This window comes from Cupressus sempervirens, chromosome 1, assembly GCF_028749045.1.
Source record: "Cupressus sempervirens isolate cs-2001-9-10 chromosome 1, ASM2874904v1, whole genome shotgun sequence".
In the NCBI taxonomy this organism is placed as follows: Eukaryota; Viridiplantae; Streptophyta; class Pinopsida; order Cupressales; family Cupressaceae; genus Cupressus; species Cupressus sempervirens.
Genome location: NC_143118.1, coordinates 871,468,860 through 871,493,156, shown reverse-complemented (window position 1 = coordinate 871,493,156; position 24,297 = coordinate 871,468,860). Strand labels below are relative to the sequence as shown.

At 35.0% G+C, this 24,297-nt stretch overlaps 1 protein-coding gene across 3 annotated transcripts in view; it reads right to left on the bottom strand.

Moving 5' to 3' along the window:
- Window positions 1–24,297, bottom strand: part of LOC149580600 (nodulin homeobox-like) — a 182,535-nt gene that overhangs the window by 150,003 nt on the left and 8,235 nt on the right. For all 3 annotated transcript variants that reach the window (XR_016353981.1, XR_016353988.1, XM_089792153.1), the window contains exon 2: window positions 2,410–2,451. Coding sequence is in view for 1 of the 3 variants with exons in the window: in XM_089792153.1 (XP_089648279.1) it covers window positions 2,410–2,451 (42 nt within the window). In the remaining 2 variants the exon portion in view is untranslated. The remainder of the gene's footprint in view (window positions 1–2,409; window positions 2,452–24,297) is intronic.

Sequence of the window (24,297 nt, the reverse complement as noted above, 5' to 3'; positions counted from 1 at the left end):
TTTCCATGTCTTAATGAGCGGGATCACTTTGCATGATTTCTCTAGGGAATCAATGTCCTCGTAATTCCCCTAACAATGCCACTTGCACAACGAAACTATCGTTGTCCTACCCACACTAACAATCTCATGCAAAGTGATCCCGCTCATTAAATTGGCGTTGTATGATAAGACGTCTTCTCGAGTTTGTATTGTATTTGATTCCGATGTTGGTTTTTCGCCTATACCTTATCCCAACTTTAAGAGAAAAAAACGAAGTGTTCCCTTGGTAATCCTAACCGTTTTGTGGCTACATAGTCACTACCTGATTTGCTACCCAAATAGTCTCAAGTGTCTTCTAGTGCCTTGTAGGGTCTTCTAACCCATTTCCCGTGAACTTCGGCAGTTTCTTTTGATTCACATTAGAACTTGTTAGAGTAGTCACCATCTATCGCGCCTGCTTCCTCCCTTGTGCATTGGACCTAGGTGGACTATTTCATCTACTAAATCCCGATGCTTTCCCTACACTCTTGGTCAAACACAAGTCCTCTATACATCCACCTCTAGCATCCCCAATCCCTCGAGTACTTTCAAGCTTTAACTCATACTTATACTCCCTTTGTCTGATGGTCTTAAATTTAGATCCTTTAATGATGAGTTCTCCTAAGATAGATAGATTCTCAATGTCATGCAATATGTTTGTAAATTCAAGATCACCTTCATAATCCTTGTTTGACAATGTATGTACAAACGGTTGTCTTATTTGGTTGGCAAGGTATGTTTCACTGGGGGGTAAGTTTTCGGTAATTTTTTGTAACCATCTTCTTCGTTCTTGTTATATAATTCTTAGAGATCACCTTATTACTTGGTCTTAATATACTAATAATACATACATACATGACATAATAATACCGAATGTTAGTGTGTACTAGATATAGGAGTAAAATATATCTTTAATCGCTCCTAAATACATTACAAAGAAGATCAGTGATGGTCAACCAAGGATTAAAATTTGCCAGACGATACTGTACGGTAGACAACATATTTAAAGGTCTCGACGATTACCAAGAGGAACACAACCGACACAACTAACTAACAATGATAACAAACTTGATACAGAAAATTAATGCATTGGCAGATAACCAATATTATCAAACACAACAATAGGCATTTTATGCCGACTAAATTGGTCCGAAACATACTTTGAAACTTTGGCTCAGACTTGAGTTGGAAGGCCAAAACTTTAACTCAAACTTGAGATTCGGCATGGACTTGTCAAAAAAAATCCCTCATAATTACACCAACAAAAGAAATTGATGAATTTGAAGAACATAAAAGCCTAATTTGACTATTCATTAATTCAAACATTACACATCTCATATGATCCTCAAGCTCCCAGAATTTGAAATTTCAGTCACTATGTTATGTTCAAGCACTAGAAGAGTCTGAGCTCAAAACTCAAGAGTCCAACCCTAAGGCTCAAGACTCTTGGAGTAGGACTCGGCTGACACATTCCAAGATTCAGACAGACTTGGTCGAGGAGTTTGGCCAAACTTTGGAGTAATTGGTTGTAATTTCGTAATTTTGTATCAAATAACAGCTACAAGCCATTGGTTTTGTGTCATCTAGATAGATAAGTCTTAATTTTGGTTTTGCAACCAAATTATTTCAGTAGACTAAGTCTGCCTAGAATTGCACTAGATTGTCTATGCCCATCACCAAAAGTTGCAAAAAGTATCATTAATTCAGCCCAATCTTACTGCCAAACTTATAAGCCAATCTCTTACACTTTTCCTATTGTAGATTGCTTGTTAAAAGATCGAATGCAATGTTGGCTTACAAACATGTCAAATATCTATTGATATAACTTCAAGAATGCTACATATTTTGGCAATCTAAATAATTAACCAGCTATTTATATTAGTCTTCCTCAATACGTTCATTTATATGACTGCAGTTAAGTAGCTATAGTATATCACATTGGTGTCCATTAAGGTCTGCCTCCATTTTTTTAAGCTTACAATTATATAAATGTGTTATAGTACAAGTATGAAAAATACAAAGAAAATTTTACTCCAAAAATGATATGTATCTACAGCAATAATCATGAACTAAATTTGACTCCATCCAATTGAAATCAGTTGATGAAATTCTCATCCAAAGCAAGCCAACCTTGAGGAAAATCCTTTAAAATTTTAGTCGCAAAACATCAGACATTGTTTTTTTCGATTCATACATGATAACTTATTTAGTGATTATTTATATATTCTTTTTGCCTCCTATTTAACTCAGTCTGTTACACTGGCACCAATTAGACTGGAGAATGACAGGCTACAAATCTACAACTACCAGCAATTAGAAGTATCTGGCACTCAGACAACCCTAAAGATTATTATTTCAAAAAAAAATTATTCAAATGATAAAATTACTCACATGATCATTACGCCTTACGGAATCTTCCTTCGTAGGCTTCATCTGATAACATTAAATAACAATAGTGATTAAGCTAAATATTATTTTTTCTCATAATAAAAATCCTGATCACAATACCGTGAGAACTTCAACATGAATCCAAACAAATATTATTATTAATCATTCAGTCAGTATCTTCTCACAGTAATACAATGATATTTTATTGTATCAAATACTACAAATAGTTAAATAGGTAGATTCTGAAAAGAACTAAACTGTGATAGACATGCAAACACAAATCCATGAATTGAAAGTACATGTAGAAGCCTATAAAAGAGATGTCCATATTTATTTTATTACGTCTTTTTCCAGAAAGCCTATATTCCTTGGCAAAACAAACATGACAGATCTTCCAGAAAAACTCGGTAATGTAAAACTTTAAAATGGTCATGAATGAGAAAGCAAGGAATTTGAGTTGTGGGCACAAACAAAATTGAACTAAAATTCAAATGGTAAACAACCCTGAAAATGTTTCAATCAGACCATATGAATAGATTAGACTAGTCTACATATAATTTCCACTTAGACAAGACAGTAGATTAATATTTAGTTAAGGTTGGAATTTGTGGAAAATTCCTCTAGTCCAACAACTTTACAATTAGCTTTACTACATTTCAAGTGCTAAGCATCATGCAGCTAATTATTCATCTGGTATTTGCTTGGTATAATAATTATAAGAAAATTGATCTAGGACAATCGATTATGCAATTTATGCCCTATGATGAAGCTTCTAATCTCCACACTAATTCCACATTTAGTTAATCGTGCACAAATTTGAACACCCTCTCAAATACCTCTTATTTGCTCATGTGCATTTTGCCAAAGAGTCGGGCAAAGAAATAAAATTTATTTATTTGCACTCCCTATTGTTGGAGAAACAATGTATAATCCTGATTGTCTTATTTATCATTTTTACTAATCTTGTTATTACACACAGTAATTAGTGTTTCACGGTCTTTGGCTGCACTGATGATATGTTGTCTAATTTGCTTTGGCTATCTATTCATGAATGAAAAATAGGTGACCTCTTCAACTTTGTACTCAAGCTCTCACATGATATGGTCCAAAATTTGCATCCCTATCCGAAACAATGGAACTGATAAGCTCAAGCAAACCAAACATGGTGAGATAAAGCTAGGAAGCATAAGTGGCTATAACACGTTCATATTAGACCGACCTCTATATATACATATATTCAATGTGAATGTACTTCATTTTTTTCAGCCTTCTATGCTAGATGGTGAAAAATAGGAGCAATTGTTTCTTTATATTAAAACCCTGCATCCAATGCTCAAAACTAGTTGGACAAAGACATTGTTTTGCAAGAGAAGCTAAGAACAACAAGACAGAGAAAGCAGGAAAGACAAAAAAACAAGATTAAAGGACCAAGATAAATTAGGCTAATGGTTTCCTCATCTTTTAAGTCATTTTTGAATACCAAAAGCCTCCCAACTGAGAAGGCGTGATCCAAATTGGATAGCGAAGAATGATGTAATTTTCAATATAATTGAACTGACTGCACATGTTGTATGACTAATCAAGTATAGTAAGACATGCTCACACCCACACTGGAAGCTGAATTGGATAAGCAATGATACAGAAGAAAAAAACATGGAAAACGTGGCTAAGAAGGCTTAGGAATGATCTGGGAAGCCTAGGTCCCAAACCAGTAAAAAATATCCTTGACAAGACTAGCTCAAATTAAATTCACATGACAGGAACCTGCTCTGCAAAACGCAGGTGCAAACAGATGGGGTTCAGCTACATTCATACTCGTCACATATTAGACTATCCAATATTCAAGCATCCGAAAGTGGAGAAAATGTGTCAATCCTTCTCTTCAGCTTATTTTCAGTTTGGGTTCTTTATATGATTCATTTGCTCATACATTCATAACATTCATCCCTTGCATTCATGTATTTCTCAATTATGGAGCTGTAGGATGTCTGTACAGCTGATACAAGAACAAAACAAGTTGTTGAGCAATTTTTGAGAGCAAATTGAGCTTGTAGAATGTAGTAATGGCACTGCATATATGACACTGTTCCTTGGGGCTTCATTATAGCAATCGAACAGTATATCTTGCATGCTCATACTGGAGATGAAAAAGCACAGTCCAACTCTTCTCTAATTTTCTCAAATTGGGTTTCTCCAGGATTAATTTTTGTATTAATTCTCTTTTCAGTTGGCGCTTTATCTTTTTACTTGATAAATCCTCGTGTAAGGCAACTTTACTAGTTTTCAACACTGAAGCATTAAAATTCCAAGGATAAACCTGCTTTTTCAAACGTGATTATTTGTTTTTAATAGAAAAGGAAGTACAGGTCAGTTTATCATATCATAAATTGTTTGCATTTGTGTTTGAAAGGAATGTCAACACTGAAGCATTAAAATTCCAAGGATAAACCTGCTTTTTTAAGCGCAGTTACTTGTTTTTTATAGAAAAGGAAGTACAAGTCAGTTTATCGTATCATAAATTGTTTGCATTTGTATTTGAAAGGAATGTTCACCCTTTTTATAGATTGCTTGTGCCCTCCATTCGGAAAAAGTGATACTTTTTCTTAAAGAGCACAGCTGCAACCTAATCAAGAAACATAAAATATGGTATCTATCTTCCCTAAACAATATTGATCATGTGAATTCATCCAAAATTGATATAGAAACATTATTCCAAGGCCATAAACATTAAAATGATTCAAACTTTAGGAACTACTACATACTGAATGTATTTATTTCTAGGACAACCTTTCTATATGTGATGATCAAATATGACACAGAGTCCACGGTTTCTGCATCTCACACAAACTATAATTTCCTGTTATTGCCAATAAAGATGATAGATCTGAAAGATATGATATTTACCTTTGAGTTCCAACTATAAAAAATATCAGTTTTCTTCAAAGGGCACTGTTAGCCATAGTTTAGTCCAATCTAATTACAAATGGTTCTCGGACAGTTGTAAGAAGCTGTAGTGACCAACAGTTGGTATGCTCAACCAACCATCGGGTGCTCTATATCTGTAAACTGGCACTGAGAATAGATTACTTATTGGTACAGACATTACATGGAATAAAAGCATATCATTCTACCAATACTATGTGCACTGTGTTTATTCTGAATTGTTGCACTATTCATGTGCTACTTGAATCTCTCTGTTTACTATGTGTAAAACTATATTACCCCCAAGAGAGTAAAGATAACATTTTCACATTATTGCCAAATCGAACCTGGAGGTCTGAGGAAAAGCAAATAGGTGGGATGGCGGAATAATAAGCTGCACCTTTGATCAGCAAATACTATTGACTGACAGCAACACTGAGGGCAAGAGAGAAGAGGCCCAAGAAGATCAATTGACAGAGAATTTGGTTCGCACATGGCAAGTCTCAGTTGACTAGTACGCATAGTAGGAGGCTCAGGAGAATGCAGTCCCAGCTGACACTGTATGTGCCAGACTCATGGTGCACACTCCAATGTCTGATCTTCTAGAGAGCCTTCCAAGATTATTGGCTTACAACTTGATTAAATTCCAAGAGCAGCGTGAGATGAGGCAGCAAGAGCACCACAGACAACAGATACTACAACAGTACCAGGACAAGAACCGAAGGGAAATGGAGCCTGACACAAACAAACAGCGTACCTCCTACAATTCCACTAATTAATGTCCCCTTCTGCCAAACAAAGACAGAAGGAGGTGTACTACAAGAAAGACAAAAGAAAAGAGAATCAAGAAGCAAAGTGAGCGGCGACGACTATTGGAGAGAATTGTCGAGGAATCTTAAAGCCCACCCCAAAGCTAGAGTCAGAGTATTAATCGAAGCCGAAGCCGAAGCCAAAGTCATAGTGTCAGTCAAAGCTAAAGTGCCAGGATGCGGAGGCCTATTAGCAGGGAAGACAAAACACAACCTACAAAGCAAGAGTAGAAGGAAATTACGAGAAACCTACCACACCCGACAAGGTAGGAGAAGACCTTCTCGACCAAGTGAGCATCCTTCAATACAAGTAGTGATCCACAAGTAGGGTTCGGATTCTAACTCTATCCAAAGCAAAATGTTTCTTCCCTCCACATGCGATGAAGACAATGAGGAAAGAAACCTCTATGGGGAGGTAGCGTAATTAATTGAAAACACCATACTAGGCATTGAGAATCTAATCATAATAGGGGAACCAAGGATAGGGGGGCAAAACCAAAAACTCTAAGAAAGAAGCATGGGTATGAAGGAGGTGACCAAGGCGCAAACGATGCTAATAGACAAGTTAAGTGTTCGTGCATAGCCAAGGGTGCAAGTGAAGCACAGGTATGCAAAGAAAGAGCCAATCCACATGGGCCCAATATGCATGGTGCCAACTGAACCGCAAAAATGGTAAACACCCTAAAGAAGCAAAAGCTTCCTAAATTCAAAAGGGATGGATCAAAGGACCTTGGTCACCACTGTAAGACGTGTGACTATATGGGAGGCCAAAGGCAAGGATGATCACAACTATTGATTGAAAGCTTTCTTTGCTATCTTATAGGGAATTTCCATTGACTACTACATAGATTTATTGAGAGCATACAAAACATGGAATGACTTGAAGAAGGAATTCAAAGAAGACTTCAAGCTTCTATGAGATGATGACGAGCTAGTAGCAAAAATTTATAATACAAGACAAGGAAAGAATGAGACCTTACAAGCATACAATCATAGGATGAGAGAACTGCTTGGTAAATTGGAAAACCAGCCAATAAATGGGCTGAAAGAGAGGTTCTTTATCAAAGGATTCATTCCTTCTTCGCAAAAGAAATGAAAGTAGTACCTCCCTCTTCCTATGTTGTTGACTATAACCGGGTGATGGGTATGGAAAGTGAGAACAAGACATCTTGAGGGATAAAAAAAGGCCAGCGATGACAATAGTACTTGTTGGTATTAAGGAAAACTAGGAGGGGGGTGAATTAGTATTCTACAATTTTTAATTTTTATTGGGTGATTCTTCGACCATAATCCACATGCAATAAAAAGTAAAGTACTAAAACATAAACTAGCATCCACAACATCATAACACCATGATTCTTATCGTGGAAATCCTATTACGAGACAAAACAGGGTGTGGATGAATCCAGAAATGAAATACTCAGCAAAAGTACTTTACCTATTAAAGGTTTGGATATAAAAGGTGGAATACACATGCATTCACACTTACAACCTAGAGCTCACTGCTCAAATACAAAAGAAAAGGCTGACTACCTTACAAATTACATGGACTACAATATTACGCAAAGTCATTGGTAAAATAATAAATGTGTTATTAACTAAAGATCATAAATGATTTATATATAAGTATACACAAGAATGTTTCTATAAACAAAAACAAAAAAAAGGAAATAGAAACATTTTGAAGAGAAAATGAAAAGAGAGTTTCCATATTAAACAAAGAGAGATTATGAAAACATAGAAGAAGAGTGAGCATTAGAAATAGAAATAAATCTACGGAAGAGAGAGAAACAAAAATAGAGTGATTTAACTCTAATACTCTTCCTTAATTTTCAATCTAACTTCAAAACAAAAATCTCCAAGTGAATCCTTAGAAGGCGTGAAAGGCAAACTCTTGTTGCTTAGTAAGCTTTGCATGTTCTGCAATATTGACCTATGGTTGAGACCCTTCCCGCTTTTGTTATTCAGAAGCAATTCAACTCCTACAATCTCGCATCACATGACCAAATTTGTGGCATAGGATTGTGGTAGACTTTTTAGAGTAATGACTACCATATCATCTTCCTCCATTATACGGCCAGTGGCCTCAAGATGACCTCTGATGTCCTTAATCTTTAGTAGTTGTTCCTGTAAGGACATGTGCTCATCCATAATAATAGAGAATAGTTGATTCTTTTGAAAGAAAACTCTTCTTTTGTTTGATGTCTTGTGGAGATCCTTCTCTGTAGTCCAAATCTTTGTAGCTGTCTTGCCAAACAGCACTTGAGGCAGCTGATAATCAATAATTGAAAGCTTAATGAGCATAACAGCTTCACGGATATGCTCATCAAACTTCTCTTGAGTAGCATCAACAGTGGTAGGACAAGTCTCGGTACCCAAAACAATTGCCTTAAGGTGACAATACTTGAAGATTGTCATCATTCTCTGCTTCCAAGTGTTGTACTTCCATTAAATTGCAGACTGTTCCAAGAAAAGATTGGTGAGAAATGTCATGACACATTTTTTAATGGAAAAAAATGAATATGAAAAGGCACAAACTTCAAGGCAGATTGACGAAAGACACAGAAAAAATGGAAAGACACCTAGAAGAGAGCTCCAAAACCCAAAATGAATCGAATGTCAAATTTTGAATATGCTGGCTCAAAAATCAAGGCACGGAAAATGATTGTACCCAAAAAAAATGAAGATGACCCAAATAAGGGTTTGGAAAACTCACCACAAATCTGCAAGCAAAAAAAATCCGACAAAGAAAACTAGAGTTTTTGAAAAAACCTACTTGGCGGCCATGGCTAACTAAAAAACCAGCAAAAATGATGTTTGCAGACAAATGAAGACGTGTAGTTCAAAGACATCCGGCAAACACCATTGTTGAGGCAAAAACAACCACTTTTGTGGTCCGAGGTTTGCAACTAAAAAACGCTGAACAAAGAATTGCAAAAATGGTCAAAATTTGAGCCAATAAACAAAAAATAGTGGTCGTTTTTCTCGAAGATGAGTCGCGAGGATACAAAGCCATCAACAACTAAGGAATGGTGGACGAGATAACAAAATGGAGCCGAAAACTAAAACCTACTTAGAAGATGGTGTTTGCAGTGATCGCGTGGGCAGAAAACAAGAGAAATGGTGCACAATATGTCGAAGAAATAGAGCGCACAAGTTGCAATTGACTTTGCCTAGCCAAAAAAACGAGTACAAAAAATTTAAAAACAATAGTGCCATAAACAAACAAGATTTACAGGAATGAATTCACAAAATCCCTAGTTGTGTTTTGTCTACAACAAAAATTGCATCCAATAAGCACCAAAACCCCAAGTTGGGTTTTTTGAACACATACACGCGAAGGATTCTAAAAATCTTATGAATCCAAAATTTCATGAAGAAACTTACGATTTTCAAAAATAACTCAAGAAATTTCAATAGTAAAATTATTACTTTTCGAAAAAAAAAAGCTTGGATACCATATTACAAAATTTAATTGGTAAAATAATGAATGTGCTATTAAACAAAGATCATAAATGATTCGTATATACAAGTATGCACAAGAATGTTTCTAAAGTGAGAAACCAAAAGAGAAAATTTCCACATCGAACTAAAAGAGAATATGGAAACATAGAAGAGGAGTGAGCATTAGAAATTGAAATAAATCTACAGAAGAGAGAAACAAAAATAGAGAGATTTAACTCTAATATACAATCCAAAGTTTATGAACTAGATTACAACATCTATATATGTCAAAACATTTCATTTAAGTACAATATACTAAATCAAAATACTTCATACTATGTTTCCCTCTGATTCCTCTTTTTGCTCATACCCTTTGCATCAACACCATACATGAAAACATCCAAATATATTGATCTTATATATCCACAATCAAAAATATAATCACCATTGGGCTTGCCTCAGGAACATATTACAATATAATATAAAGTGTAAAGTCAATCGAATCCTCATGCAAAACTTAATGTGGACCTTGAGTAACAACTTATAATGATTCTCCCATGTCATCTCCTCAACCTCGAACTCAAAAACAAATCAACAAAGTCAATCTAATAAATCCACAAAATGATCTATTAAGCTTTGTCACTATTCTTCACAGTTATCAAAAAACTTTCAAACAAATCTTCATAACTTGACCAAATGATGACATCAAGTACAAGGAAGCTAGGATATGGTAGAGTATGCTTTCATTATGCTTCCCTTAGCTCCATACCTCCAAATGCCAAACAGGGTAACCGTATAGATGTTTTTCCTATAAATTGTAAATTGCCTTGTTTCTGCCAAACTTAACCAAATTTGCCTACAATCCTTCGGTATGATTAAAAAATGATCTAAGAACTATTAGAGTTGAATCTCTCTAATTTTGTTTCTCTCTCTTCCATAGATTTAAATCTATTTCTAATGGTCATTCCTCTTCTATGTTTCCATATTCTCTCTCTAGTCAATATGGAAATTTTCTCTTTCTCTCTTCAGAATGTTTTTATTTCTCGCTTTGTTCGTTATAGAAACATGCATGTGTATACTTGTATATATAGATCATTTATGATCACCACAATATAGTGCCAAAGATATTTTTTCGAAAAATAATTATTTCATTATTGAGATTTGCTGAGTTATTTTTCTAAATAGATTTTGGAATCTTTAATTTCTTCAAGAAATTTTAGACTTGAGATTTTCAACATCCTTTGCTTGGGTGTGTTTAAATATTGTTCTTTGGAAGAATTCATTTTCTTAAATCTGTCTAGGGTTTCAATATGTTTTTCAAAGGCCATTTTCATGTGATTTTCTACCCTCTTTGGACATAGTTTTTGTAGACATTTGCAAACATGACTTATGTTGGCCCCTTTTTGGCTATCACCAATTGCCCTCGCGTCGTATTGTGTAACTTGCACGACCTACAACTAGTGGTGACTATTTTGTGTGAACATTCTTTAGTCCCCACAACCTATTTTTTATCATTTCAACCTGTTTCATGGTTGATTTCTGCTGCTCCTAGGTCATCAAGGATTTTTAAACCCTTTGTCATTCATTTACGGCCAAAAGTTGTTGATTCCATTGGTTTTTTTATAGTCAAACCTGCAATTTTTTTTTTCTTTTAAAAAATGGCTAGGGTTTCTTTCAAAACTCTCAGGTGCTTTCTCATTTTGAAAAATGTTTTGCAACATCTTGGTGAGTTTTTGCATATCTCAATTGGGTTGGTCTCCGTTTTTTCTGGGTGCATCGTTTAACGTACCTCAATTTTCAAGCCAACTAAGATACCAAATCTAATTTTAGATTCTTTCTGGGTTTTTCAATCTCTCTTCTAGGTGTCCATTTTTTTAGGGTCTTCCTTCAATCTACCTCGAAGTACATGCCTTTTCAGATATTCATGTCTTTTGCATCTAAAACATGTCATCACATCTCTCACCAATCTTCTCTTCGAAAGTAGTTAGCGATTCAACGAAAACAACTACAATGCCTAGAAGTAGAGAATGATGACGATCTTCAAGTGTCGTCGCCTCAAGGCACTTGTTCTGGGTACCGAGACTCATCCTACTACTATTGATGCTACTCGAGAGAAGTTTGATGAGCATAATCATGAAACGGTTACGCTGATTAAGCTTTTAGTTACAAATGATCAATTGCCTCAAGTGTCGTCCAACAAGACAATTGCAGAGATCTTGAATACGTTGAAGGATCTCCACAAGACATCAAACCAAAGAAGAGCTTTCCTTCTAAAGAATCAGTCATTCTCTATTATTACAGATGAGCACATGTCCTTACAGGAATATTCTTCTAAAAATTAAGGACATCAGAGAACAGCTTGAGGCCATTGGTCGTAGAATTGAGGAAGAGGATATGGTGGTCATTACTCTGAAAAGTCTACCACCATCCTATGAGCACTTTATTGAGAGGCTCAACATTACTGCAACTAATGTTGACCTCAAATTTCCAGATTTGTGCGCCCAACACTATAAACAATAGTTTGGTAGCAATGCTCCTTCATCCTCCTTTGGACAAGCATTTTTAGCCCAGTCCTTTCACAAGGATAAAGACCCATCTCAATCATTTGCTAAGTCTCAAAATAGCTCCAAGTAGAAGCAAATCCAATGCAACTATTGCCTCAAATTGGTCATGTGATCCGAGAATGCATGACGCGCATTACTTCTGAATAGTGGAAGCAGGGAGGGTCTCAGCGATTGCCAAACATACAAAGCTCGCTGTCAGCCGAAGTCTACATTTTACGACTTTTGGGGATTCGCCTCCAAATTTTATTATAAAGCTAGATTAACCATTAAGGGAGGGTATTACAGTTCAATATCTCTATTTTTGTTTCTCTCTCTTCCGTAAGTTTACTTCTATTTCTAATGGTCACTCCTCTTCTATGTTTCCACATTCTCTCTGTTCAATATGGAAACTCTCTTTCTCTCTTCAAAATGTTTCTACTTCTCTCTTTCTTCGTTATGGAAACATTCTTGTGTATACTTGTATATATAGATCATTTAGGATCTCTGCTTAGTAACACATTCATTATTTACCATAATAAGAACATGTGAAATGCATTTTGTTGCTATCAATGACATCTAAATCATTAAGAGCAGCATCTCTTGCCAACGATATGTTCGAAAGCACTAACAGAGAATCCAAGACTATCCAGCCCTCAAAAGGAACATGATGCAAATAATGAAGATGAGAGCCAAGAAATAAGATACTAGGGATGGCAAGGAATTGCGGTGTACAGACTACAAGGTCGAAGGCCACACAAAGGTGAACTGCCTGGAGAAGTCCTTCACAACATCTGCCAAGTATTGGGGCAGTCCATTGTTGAGTTTAATAGAATCGTTTTCTGCGAATGTAATAACATTGCCATTGTTATTGGTGCATTCCAAATGCAGATTTGAATCTCATATAAATATGAGAGGAGACGTGTCTCATGAACAGACATGTCTCTAAAGTTTAATCATCATTTAATTAATATATTTAAAATAATAATTTATATAATATATATTGATATGTATATATAAATATATATATATATGTATAATATTTAATATAATATATATTTATATATTATATACTATAATATTATTATTATATATATATATTTATTTATTTATTTATTTATTTATTTATTTAAATAACATGAATAAGTATATCTAGGAAATGATGATTTACCAATAACAACAATGTATCTCAGATCGAATTAATCCAACTGAAACTACAACTTTAACACTCCATCTTAGCTAGGGAGGATTTATAGAGCATGTTATGCTCTCAAGCATATGGAGAGATGTCATCTCAATATGATATTTTTGGAATGGCATATCAACATATATCCATCAACTTAGATTCAACAAGAAATTTCAATCATATAATGTTTATCAGACTTATATTCTTTTGGCATGTGCACTGGCACCAAATCCTTGATGCCTACCAAAAGAATATGATATATCCTAGTGGATATGAGTTATCTGACTTTCGGCACTCCAAGACAACAACTTAATGAAGTTGATCAGATAACTAGAAATCACTATGTCATGAACTCTATCCTGACAAGTATCATGATATCCGACACCCCGAGACAACAACTTAATGAAGTATGATCATGATACGTTTGTTATCATGACTTCCAACACTCTAGGACAACAATTTAATGAAGTTTGTCATGATAACAGGTTTATCATTTATAAGATCGTCACCTTACAATGGTTACCTTTTGTTTATATATGTCAATGAAAGATCGTCACCTTTCATTACATGTCATATGCAGAATAGTAACCACCATGAACTAAGTATGAGGGTGGTACAAGGGCTTTCACCTCAATTCTCTCTCATAGAGATGAATGCATTACAAGGAATTTCACTTCAAACTTTTCCCTTATAGAGAAGGGATCACACTTCAAATTTCTCCCTCTGAAAAACAATCCTAGGAAGTCAAGCCCTCTAGTTACTCCCTTAGAGCTCTCTTCGCCTAAGGATGCCTGTCGAACTCCCTCTGAATCTGATATCAATCTTCCTGACTTTCTAGCGATAAATCATTAATTCCTCATGATGTGCACAAGAGTAGGCTCATAATCTCAAGCAGTCACACACATATATTTCTAGACCCCCTCTAAGTATCAATCTTCTAAGCTCTTGTGTTGCCTTTGAAGAAGTGTCATACTCCCTCTTAATAGAAGAATACTCATAATCTCAACCTAATCATCAGATGATTAATGAATTCTAATCGCAACTTGTTTATCATAAGATTGAATTTTGCATAATATTTAGTAGCATGTATAAGGTGCCAACCTTCTTTTCTTGTAAAAACATCTCCAGACACAAAAGAAAAGATCAAGGCAAATAATTATTCTGTTGTATGTATAGAATTTCAAATACGAGAGAAACTACAATAAGTGGATAAATGTAATACTCAAGGATAAGAATACTTATCTGCACAAGTTTCTCCAATGCAAAAAATGCCTTCTTAGATTATTTGAGAATGAAAATTTGATTATTACCCCCCGCAATGTAAGTTCTTACTCTTAGATCATTTGAATGGGTTTTACATTACATCAAATATGGTAACTTCTTTCTATTTAATAGATCTTAGAACTTGATAATTCATGTTTATTGTCCATCACTTTGACAACATATTCATCTTATTTCTCTAATTTATAGTTGGCTGGTTAAATTGGATGTTAATGTTGAATGGTGAGATACGAGTACTGCTAGACTTAGTGGTGCAAGCAACAATCTTCCAAGCCCATTCAAGACTTGCTTCTCATATCTCAGCATTTTGAGTCCAAGGACTTTCTTCAATGTGGAAAACATGGTTAGCTGTAATTGCTTATAGAGATGTGAATATTTGATTATGTTCTCTCTACAAGTAGTTTACAACCAAGGATATGATGGTGTTCATGTGTTCATAATTCTATAACCAACCACAATAGATCTTTTCCAATATAAACACTGGATAAATGTGATGTCAAAACAATGTCCAAAACTAGGCAGATGTAATGATCCCCTTTCCTTCAATATAGCCTATGCACGTGTTATATCTCTTCTTACTTTTCTCTGGAGTGGCATAATTTGTTGTCGTGATTGTTTTGAACTTCCAAACACATCCAATGGCTCGGATATGATTTTGATTTCAAGCAGCAATGTCCAAGATCTTCCCTTCGAATGAGATTCTCCTCCTTCTGTGTTCGCTTTGTATGTCCATGCCCTTCGTATCATCTTGTTGAAAAGATTTCTGATGTTGTATGGATTTGTTTAATCGATATGGCTTGAACAGATGGTTCATATCTCTGCTGCCGTGTATTCCTAATTATAAGAAGCTCCCAATGTCAATTTTATATTCTTTGCTTATAGGAAAGGGTCGGTCTAAATATGACGTCAAGACTATCTTCATACTAACCGTGTTGAGAATGGTGTGGAATGTTGTCAGATTCTACCTTGTATATTACATATGTGTATTTGTTGTTGAATTTCATCTAAGCTCCTATTCCTTCATTAGATCATTTGTTGACATCCTTTCATTAAGACAAAATTTCCATCTTCTTCCGTTGTATGTTATGTACTGCCTTCCCTCTTTTATCCCTGTTGTTAGCTCATTTGCATTGACAAGGGGTGTCGACACTCGAACCCGGAAGGATGGCCAACTCTCAAATTCTATAGAAGACAATTCTAATTAAGGCTCGGGACGAGCAAAGACTGCATTGATAGATCGACTAGATGACTTCAACATCAAGAATTGTTCTTGCACTCTTTGCATAAATATTTTTTGCTACAACCTTCTATAATACTCGTTCCATATGCCTCATACAATTCCTATGTGGTGTCTAGTAATAATGGATGTTTCCTATAATAACTAAGCTCCATTAGATAATTTTAGGAAAGTGCCATTAGCCTTTACTAGCTTCTTATCAGTCATCGATCCCCCCAATTAATTCTTCCTTTACATAGTTCAAGCCTACTCACATGTGAGATTCATGTTTTGTTAGTATAGGTTAAACCCATATGGTGATATGTTTTGTATGATGGATGATCATCTGTCATACGATGCTTGAATAGTCTTTCCTTTTACCACATCTATATTCCCTTTATATGGTTTGAGCTATAGCGACGTCTTCCTATAGATTTGAATGTTCAAATATACTTCCACTAGAATATACTATGGAACAAAAGAATCAATGTCTAGATTATTGTCCTGCTGAGTAATGGTCGAACACTATCCACTTCATCTAAAACAGTCACTGGAATTTTTCTTTGTCCTCTATATTTCTTCTTGTCTTTGTGATCACGAGAGTGTCATGAATGGTGACTTTGAAAACCTTTGTGTTCTCCTTAATGTATTGTGATAGTTACATGATATCTTCCTTCAGAAATATGGAGAGAGATATATATAACATTTGAGGCCAAATATGACCCCTCCATTGAATTTTTGGTAGACAACGTTCATGTCAACTAAGGAATTATATATCACTTACCAATGAGGAAAAAAAATGCCACATCTGTTTTGAATGTTATTTCTTTTTCTGAATTCTATAACTCCTACTTTTATTGAATGGTGGAGTTGTTATGTAATGTTGTTCTTATGATATGGTTCGATAATCCTACTAATGGTGTATGAATATGTTGACAGAGCATATTCTCCAATTACCAATTCGGTGAGTGCTTAGAGTTCTTTTCCATTATACAGACAAAATTATGATCTTGCTTCCTTATTCCCTCTCTAGCATTCAACTTCTTATGTTCCTGAGCTCGATTTATTCCACAGTTATTTCTTACCGTCTAAGCTTTTTCATTTCTTTTCTATTCATTTGCAGCCTATGCTCTAATACCATGTTGAGTTTTATAGAATCATTTTCTGCAAATGTAATAATATTGCCATTGTTATTGGTGCGTTCCAAATGCAGATTTGAATCTCATATAAATATGAGAGGAGACATGTCTCTAAGGTTTAATCATCATTTAATTAATATATTAAAAAAAAAAATTGTATTATATATATATATATATACTATAATATAATATATATATAATAATATACATTTAAATAACATGAATAAGTATGATGATTTACCAATAACAACAATGTATCTCAAATAGAATTAATCCGACTGAAGCTACAACTTTAACATCCATTACGGAGTCACTATACAATCTAAAAGCTAGAAGCACCCAAGGAGAGAAGGCAACTCCACCAACCACACCACCAAGGCCAACTACAAACTCTAAGGCCTCACCAGGTGAATATCACAACAACTAGCAAGGGAACAACAACATCAATAATAAAAATAATGATACAACTAGAAGCCAAATCCGGTACAATGCAAAGGGGCAATGCTAGAGATCAAACGTGTGGGGTGCACAGGACTTTACTGTTAATGTTTTATAGCTTCTGTCAAAGAAAACATTAAGGTCAATATTATTATTATTATAATTGTATGAATATATATATATAATCTCATTATATTTTATATATACAATGTTCTCTTATATATATTTATCATCGAATGTTTTCTAGGTATTCATGCATAGGCATGTGATTGACATGATAGAGGCATTGCAGATATGTCATGATAGAGGCATTGCAGATATGTCTGCATCAGGCATATTAAACAAAGGACAGACTTTACGGCAACCTAACCCAACTATGATCGGGTGTACATTGATCATACAACATGTCGAATGACATGCACCACTAACCTATAATGTTTTGGTATTAGTTATGCTAGACTAACGTATCCGCCTATCATTATCCATGTATCAGTTGAGTGTAAGGTTGTACTTAGGGGTCACGGCCCCCTAGTTCATGACTCCCCCTCTTTTATATATTTGGAGAACAATACCGATTATTTCAACAATCGAAAATCAAAAAGGTTTATAAAGTCCTTTATGTAGAAGGTTGCAGCAATAACATTAATACAAATTATTTATTGCTTCAAGGTTCCCTCATATAATACGAAGAATATAAACTACAAGAATATTTATGTACATAAGTATTTAATAAATCTAATTGTGAAAATCAACATGGTATCAAAGCAGGTCTAAGAGATGATCTTGATTAGATTTATTTTATTCAATGCATTCAAATATTCTCAATCTCCTCATCTATCAGAATGGTAAGTGGTATGAAGGTAGAGGATAGACTTGAAGGTGACTCAAATTATGCAGCATGAAAATTCCGAATGAAGTTTAGCATTAAAAGAGAATGACCTAAAACAATTCAATGAAAAATCTGACCAACCACCAAATGGGAGTGATGAATTGAGTAAATGGGGAAAAGATAACACTAGAGCTATGAAATTAATTGTGGATGGTGGTAGGGATCATATACATCCTATTATCTCAGAATTAGACACAATACATGAAATGCTTAAAGCACTTGAAGAAATGTTTGAGATAAACAATACCACTAGAATTCTAACTCTAAAAGACAATCTCTCCAACATTAAAATGAACAAAGGTGAATCCATTGCTTCATACTTCATGAGGATAACAGAACCAAGGAACCAACTCTCTAAAATTGGTCACATCTTGATGAGAAAGAATTAGCCATGATAGCTCTAAAGGGACTGCCAACATCATGGAAAACTTGTAGACAAGGAGTATGTGCTCCATCCAGGCTTCCTAGACTTGCTCAACTAAAGGATGACTGCATACAAGAGGAGTGCATGTTAATATCTCAAGGTTATACTTCTACTGGAGGCGATATTCAAGCTCTCACAACCCAAGTCGGTGAAAAGAAGAAACCTAAATTCAAAAGGAAAAGGAAGCGCATAGATTACTCTAAAATGCAATGCTTTAGAGGTGACAACCATGGTCACTCAGCATTTCAATGCCCTGATAGACTGAAACATCAAGCAGCCTTCGCCAAAGTCACTAATTCTGATATAGATCCAGAGGAATGCCCATTCTAAAAAGAACTTCATAATATCCATAACATGTGTGAACTATTAAATTAGGAGGGAATTCTCTATTATATTCATCAAAGTGTAAAACAAATGTGAAACGCTTTCAAAGTAAACTTAGCTCAGAGACAATTTCTGAGATGGAGTCTCAGAATATCAAATTACTGTACTATATTTTGTAATCTATATTTATAATCACATTTATTTGTCTATTCATAAGAGCTATGTGCCTTGATCTCCTTTTGAGAGTGTTATTGTAGGAAGAGGGAGTCTGCTACTTCTTCAAAAGCAATCTTCAAAGAGGAGCTCAGATGATTGATATTCAGAGGGAGTTGAAAAGTCCTTGTAAGTTGTATGTGACAATGACGGGCCTACCCCCCTTGTACATCATGAGGAAGTGACGACTTCAAAATGATTATCAGACTTAATATATATAATCTCATTATATTTTATATCTATAATATTCTCTAACATATTTATACAATGTTCTCTTATATATATTTATCATTGAATGTTTTCTAGGTATTCATGCATAGGCATCTGATTGGCATGACAGAGGCGTCAGGGAATATGTCTGCATCGGCATATTAAACAAAGGACAGACTTTATGGCAGCCTGACCCAGCTGTGATTGAGTGTACATCGATCATACAAGATGCCTAATGACGTGCAGCAGTAACCTGTCATGTTTTGGTATTAGTTATGTTTGACTAACGTATCCACCTATCATTATCTATGTGTCGCTTGAGTGTAAGGTTGTACTTAGGGGTCGCATCCCCCCATTTCATGACTTCCCCTCTTTTATATATTGGAGAGCATACTAATTATTTCGACAATCGAAAATCAAAAAGGTTTATAAAGTCCTTTATGTAAAAGGTTGCAGCAGTAACATTAATACAAATTATTAATTGCTTCAAGGTTCCTTCATATAATACAAAGAATATATACACTGCAAGAATAATTATATACATAAGTATTTATATAAATCTAATCGTGAAAATCACCATTTACAATAGGGCAACGAGGTGGAAATTTGTTGTGCGAATGGTGTGGTCCAGGCAACCATGAGGACACCGCTTGTCCCAAGCAAAAAGGGGTAAACATGTTAGATATCAAAAACCCAAAGGAGGAGGTGCTGGCACTCACTAGGTTGCCAGCCAAGAAGGCAACATAACTTGATCCCCATACAGAGAAGGAAAAGTTGGAGGAAGCAAGGCCGATATTTAACGAACAATGCAGGAGGAAAGAATTATATGTTTGCAGTAAAGACAATTGAAGAAGGATTGCTTTGTGTAGTTTAACAAATTTTACTAAGTGTTTAAAGGCCATTCATCCAACACTCTATCAACAATTCCTATCCTTGCACATCATATAATCCAAGTATTATGTTTTTCACCCATAGGTGGTGCTTCCAATGTCTTTTCTCCCATGATGAAGGTTGGCCATAGTCACTATACTACTTGGGTCCTTCAGGCCTGCTCTAGCTACAGTCTTCATCCTCCCTTGAATGTAGATTTACCTTTGCACATCAGCAAGAATTCTAAACAATTCAATGAAAACTCAAACAAAATATTGTCCTTGAGATCTCATTCGATCCACCTAACGAACCCTACTATTGCATATTCTCTGAAATGTACTGAATAAGCACCATACGTGTTGTATGAAGTGGATCTAGTTTTCAGCAATTTCCTTATCAAGTATATTTATTATTATCTTAATAATGAATGACAGTAAAGCAATCAATTAAATGTCAACTTATATTGTAGTTTCCTTTTTTGATCGCACTAGAAAGATCACTAACAAGCAATTTATCAACTATAAATATGGAATTTACTCCAAATTATTCAAGTAGTCACAGATAGTTAGCAATGAATTACAAAACTACTCTAGCCCCTGTTGTCCTCAAGCTATAACAGAACAGTGTCTGGCAATGTAGCTTGTTGGCAACCTGACAGCATGGCAATTGTACTACAAAATTGCAATGCTTATACTGTCATGCACATTATTTTTTTGAAGTTAACTAACAATGGGCAATGATTTTCACTTATGTCTTGCTGCCTTCATTATACTCTTACATGCAAACAGAGCTTTAGTTTGCAATGAATTGGTTTGTCCAGTTAAACTTTACTTCCCTGCAGTCCACAAAGCTATTTAATATGATGTTAATTAGTTACTATTGCAAATCATCTTTTTTTTGTCATTTTCATTCCTCTTTAAGAGGATTGATAGTCAGATTTGGACAAGCACTCATACCTTGCAATGAGAAAACTCAACCACTTAACATCTCATTACCTGCACGCCAAAGTTGCTAAATCATTAAGTTTTAAACATGTTATTATATTGTGCGGCTATTTCCAGTCGGCACAAAGAAGTGACTTGAAAAATGTTCTTCATTCTACAATTGAGCCCTTCGATCTTGAATATGTGGTTGTATCACATTGGCCTCTGCCAGAAGCCTTTGCTTCGGCAATTGTATATGCTTGCTGGTTCTCTCCCCCCCCCCCAACAATACAAATTCTCACTCTCCACATAGCAAGGAGTCTTTGTTTAACAAAGCTTGGTGCCAATAAAGAAAGTTTTCTAAGACAGGTGTGAATTATGACAATGTTGTTCATTGACAGAACCCCGTGGCATCTAGTTGTAATATGTCTTTAAAGTTCATGGAAAATGTTTGAAATGAAGTATCTTTTGTTGATGTAGCTTAATCCTTCTGGTTGCATGATGAACTATCGCCGTAAAGGTTCATCTCACTATGTTGAAATTTATCTTAGTTTCAAAAGTTTTAACCATTATGACTACCTCAACTTCCCAAATTACAATGTAGCCTAAATAACATTAATGCAACCTGTTTGTTATCAAGTTGACATTTATTTTAGGAACACATACAAATTCAAAGAGCTTCCAATCACCACATTACAGAAATGTTCCCTGACATTCAAGTTGCCCCTTCCAAGCCAAAGAAAACTAATAGTGCACTACAAGGGACATCCTCATAATTATGTAACTAGTTTATCATAACTATCATCAATATCATCAATTATAAAACTTCACAAATTATTGAGGGCATTTTAAAGATTTAAGGGTTTAGGATTTATGTTCAAAGCCTATAAACTCAAAGCCATTGGGAACTTCTACATTGCATTTCCTCAGTTTTCTGATCCTTCAAGAGAATGTAATAAGCCTAATTGTTAAACCCATACAAAGCCTCTTCTAGAAAAATAATCCTAACTTGTTACAATATCTTCAAGAGGGATCACACATAACAAATTACAAATATGACTCCCCAAGCCATGAATCAATTCTAAAAGTCCAGTAGTAAAGGACTTCTAACTATCCAGTTTAAAGATGCCAAGAGCAAAATTGGGGATGCGAAGACTGTAAATTTTCTGCAAATTGTATGTGATCAGACTTTGATAATAATTTCTATATTGTTTTTCTGAAGATGATCTTCCTTAAAACTGAACTTGGAGAAGAGATGTCAATATCAATTGTTATTCTGCAATGTTTTTGTCTCAGCAAGTATTCCTGTTTAGGCAGAATTCCTTAAAGGGGCAGACTTGATCTATTTGTGTGTCCTTTAACTACATTCCCATCCTATATAAATATGCAACCAAAGGGCATGTCTCTCTAAGAGATGTCCCTATCTAGGTCAGCCCTAATTAGTATTTCTAGAATCGGCGCTCAAGGGAAAATGTCATTAGTTAGTGTTTATCCTAACTAATTAAAGACAACTTACACTTATCTAATTAACCCAAGGGAGACCCCAATACCTTACTAAGACTAGGCAATCATATTTATAGCCTATCACAAGAAAGGCATAGAATTCTTACTCTGATCCATACGATCTGTATTGTTAGATTAGCATGATTGAGAAGTTACAGAATTAACACTCCCTCTTGACTTAATAATCATACTAAGAGATAACATATCTAGCATCATCAATTAAGATGAATAAGCATAGATTGATACTCTATATCTATCTGAATCTTTAGAGTTTGTGGTGTCATGAACACATGATACTATGTCATATTACTAAACCTGTGATATGACATATCACTGATACTAGTGATAATAGTATTGCAAAGAATACAATATACAGGATAAAATTCAGAGAATAACTAAATTCTTCATTTATCCAAGTTGTGACTCATAGGTATTAGCACTCCTATATCACAACATGATCCTGAGTTAAGATCTACCAAAACATAGGATAAACTCCAGAGAATAATAAAATTCTTCCTTGATCCAAATTGTGACTCATAGACATAACAATGTCTACATCACAATGTGATCTTGAACTCATCTAGATCTGACAATAGATCTCCATTGTTTAGAACATTATCTAAGAAATCGTCATTTCTCATAATGTCTTTTATAACAGTGTTCATTATCTCAGAGATCGTCACCTCTTGAATAATGAATACAAATGGTGGAGCCCATAACAGTCAATAGCCTAACAATAAAATTATTTTATTAATAATTTAAAGAATACAAAAAATTCATAATTCAACCATACCAAGTCTTTTCCTTAAGTGATCTATCTTCACTCGAGAGAGAGAGGTTTGTTAAGAATATCTATTGTCTAATCTGCAATACAAATGTATTCTAATTTTACAGTATTCCTGTCTACCATATCTCTTACATTACTACAGTACTAAAGCTTGTGGGTATCATCCCCACCCTAGTTTTACTTTCTATTTGGAAGGTTTCTGGGTCACCAAATTGTGTGTCAAAGTGTTATGAATAAGGAATTTCAATATGCTTGGACCTGTTATGGAAAACTGGATTCACAGAAAGCTTGATGGAACTCTAACTATCACAATGAATAATCGTAGGATTCATGGCTTGACCAAGCAAACCCACAAGTAACTTTCTAAGCCAAACTACTTCCCGAGAGGCCATTGTTGTTGCAATGTATTCAGCTTCTGCAGAACTTTCTGCTACTGAAGACTGCTTTCTGCATATCCATAATATCATTGTTGATCCTAAACTGAAACAGCATCCTGAAGTACTTTTTCTATCCTTAACACTTCCACCCCAATCTGAGTCTGTGAATCCATGTAAATCTAAGTCAACTTTCTCATATTTGAGCCCAAAGTTAAGAGTGCCTTGTAAGTATCTCATAATGTGTTTGACTGCAACTAGGTGAATCTCCTTTGACTCACACATAAACTGACTTAAGGCATTAACAGCATAGCAAATATCAGGTCTTGTATTTACCAAATACATAAGGGACCCAATCATCTGTCTGTAGAGAGTCGAATTTATGGAAGGTGATTCTGT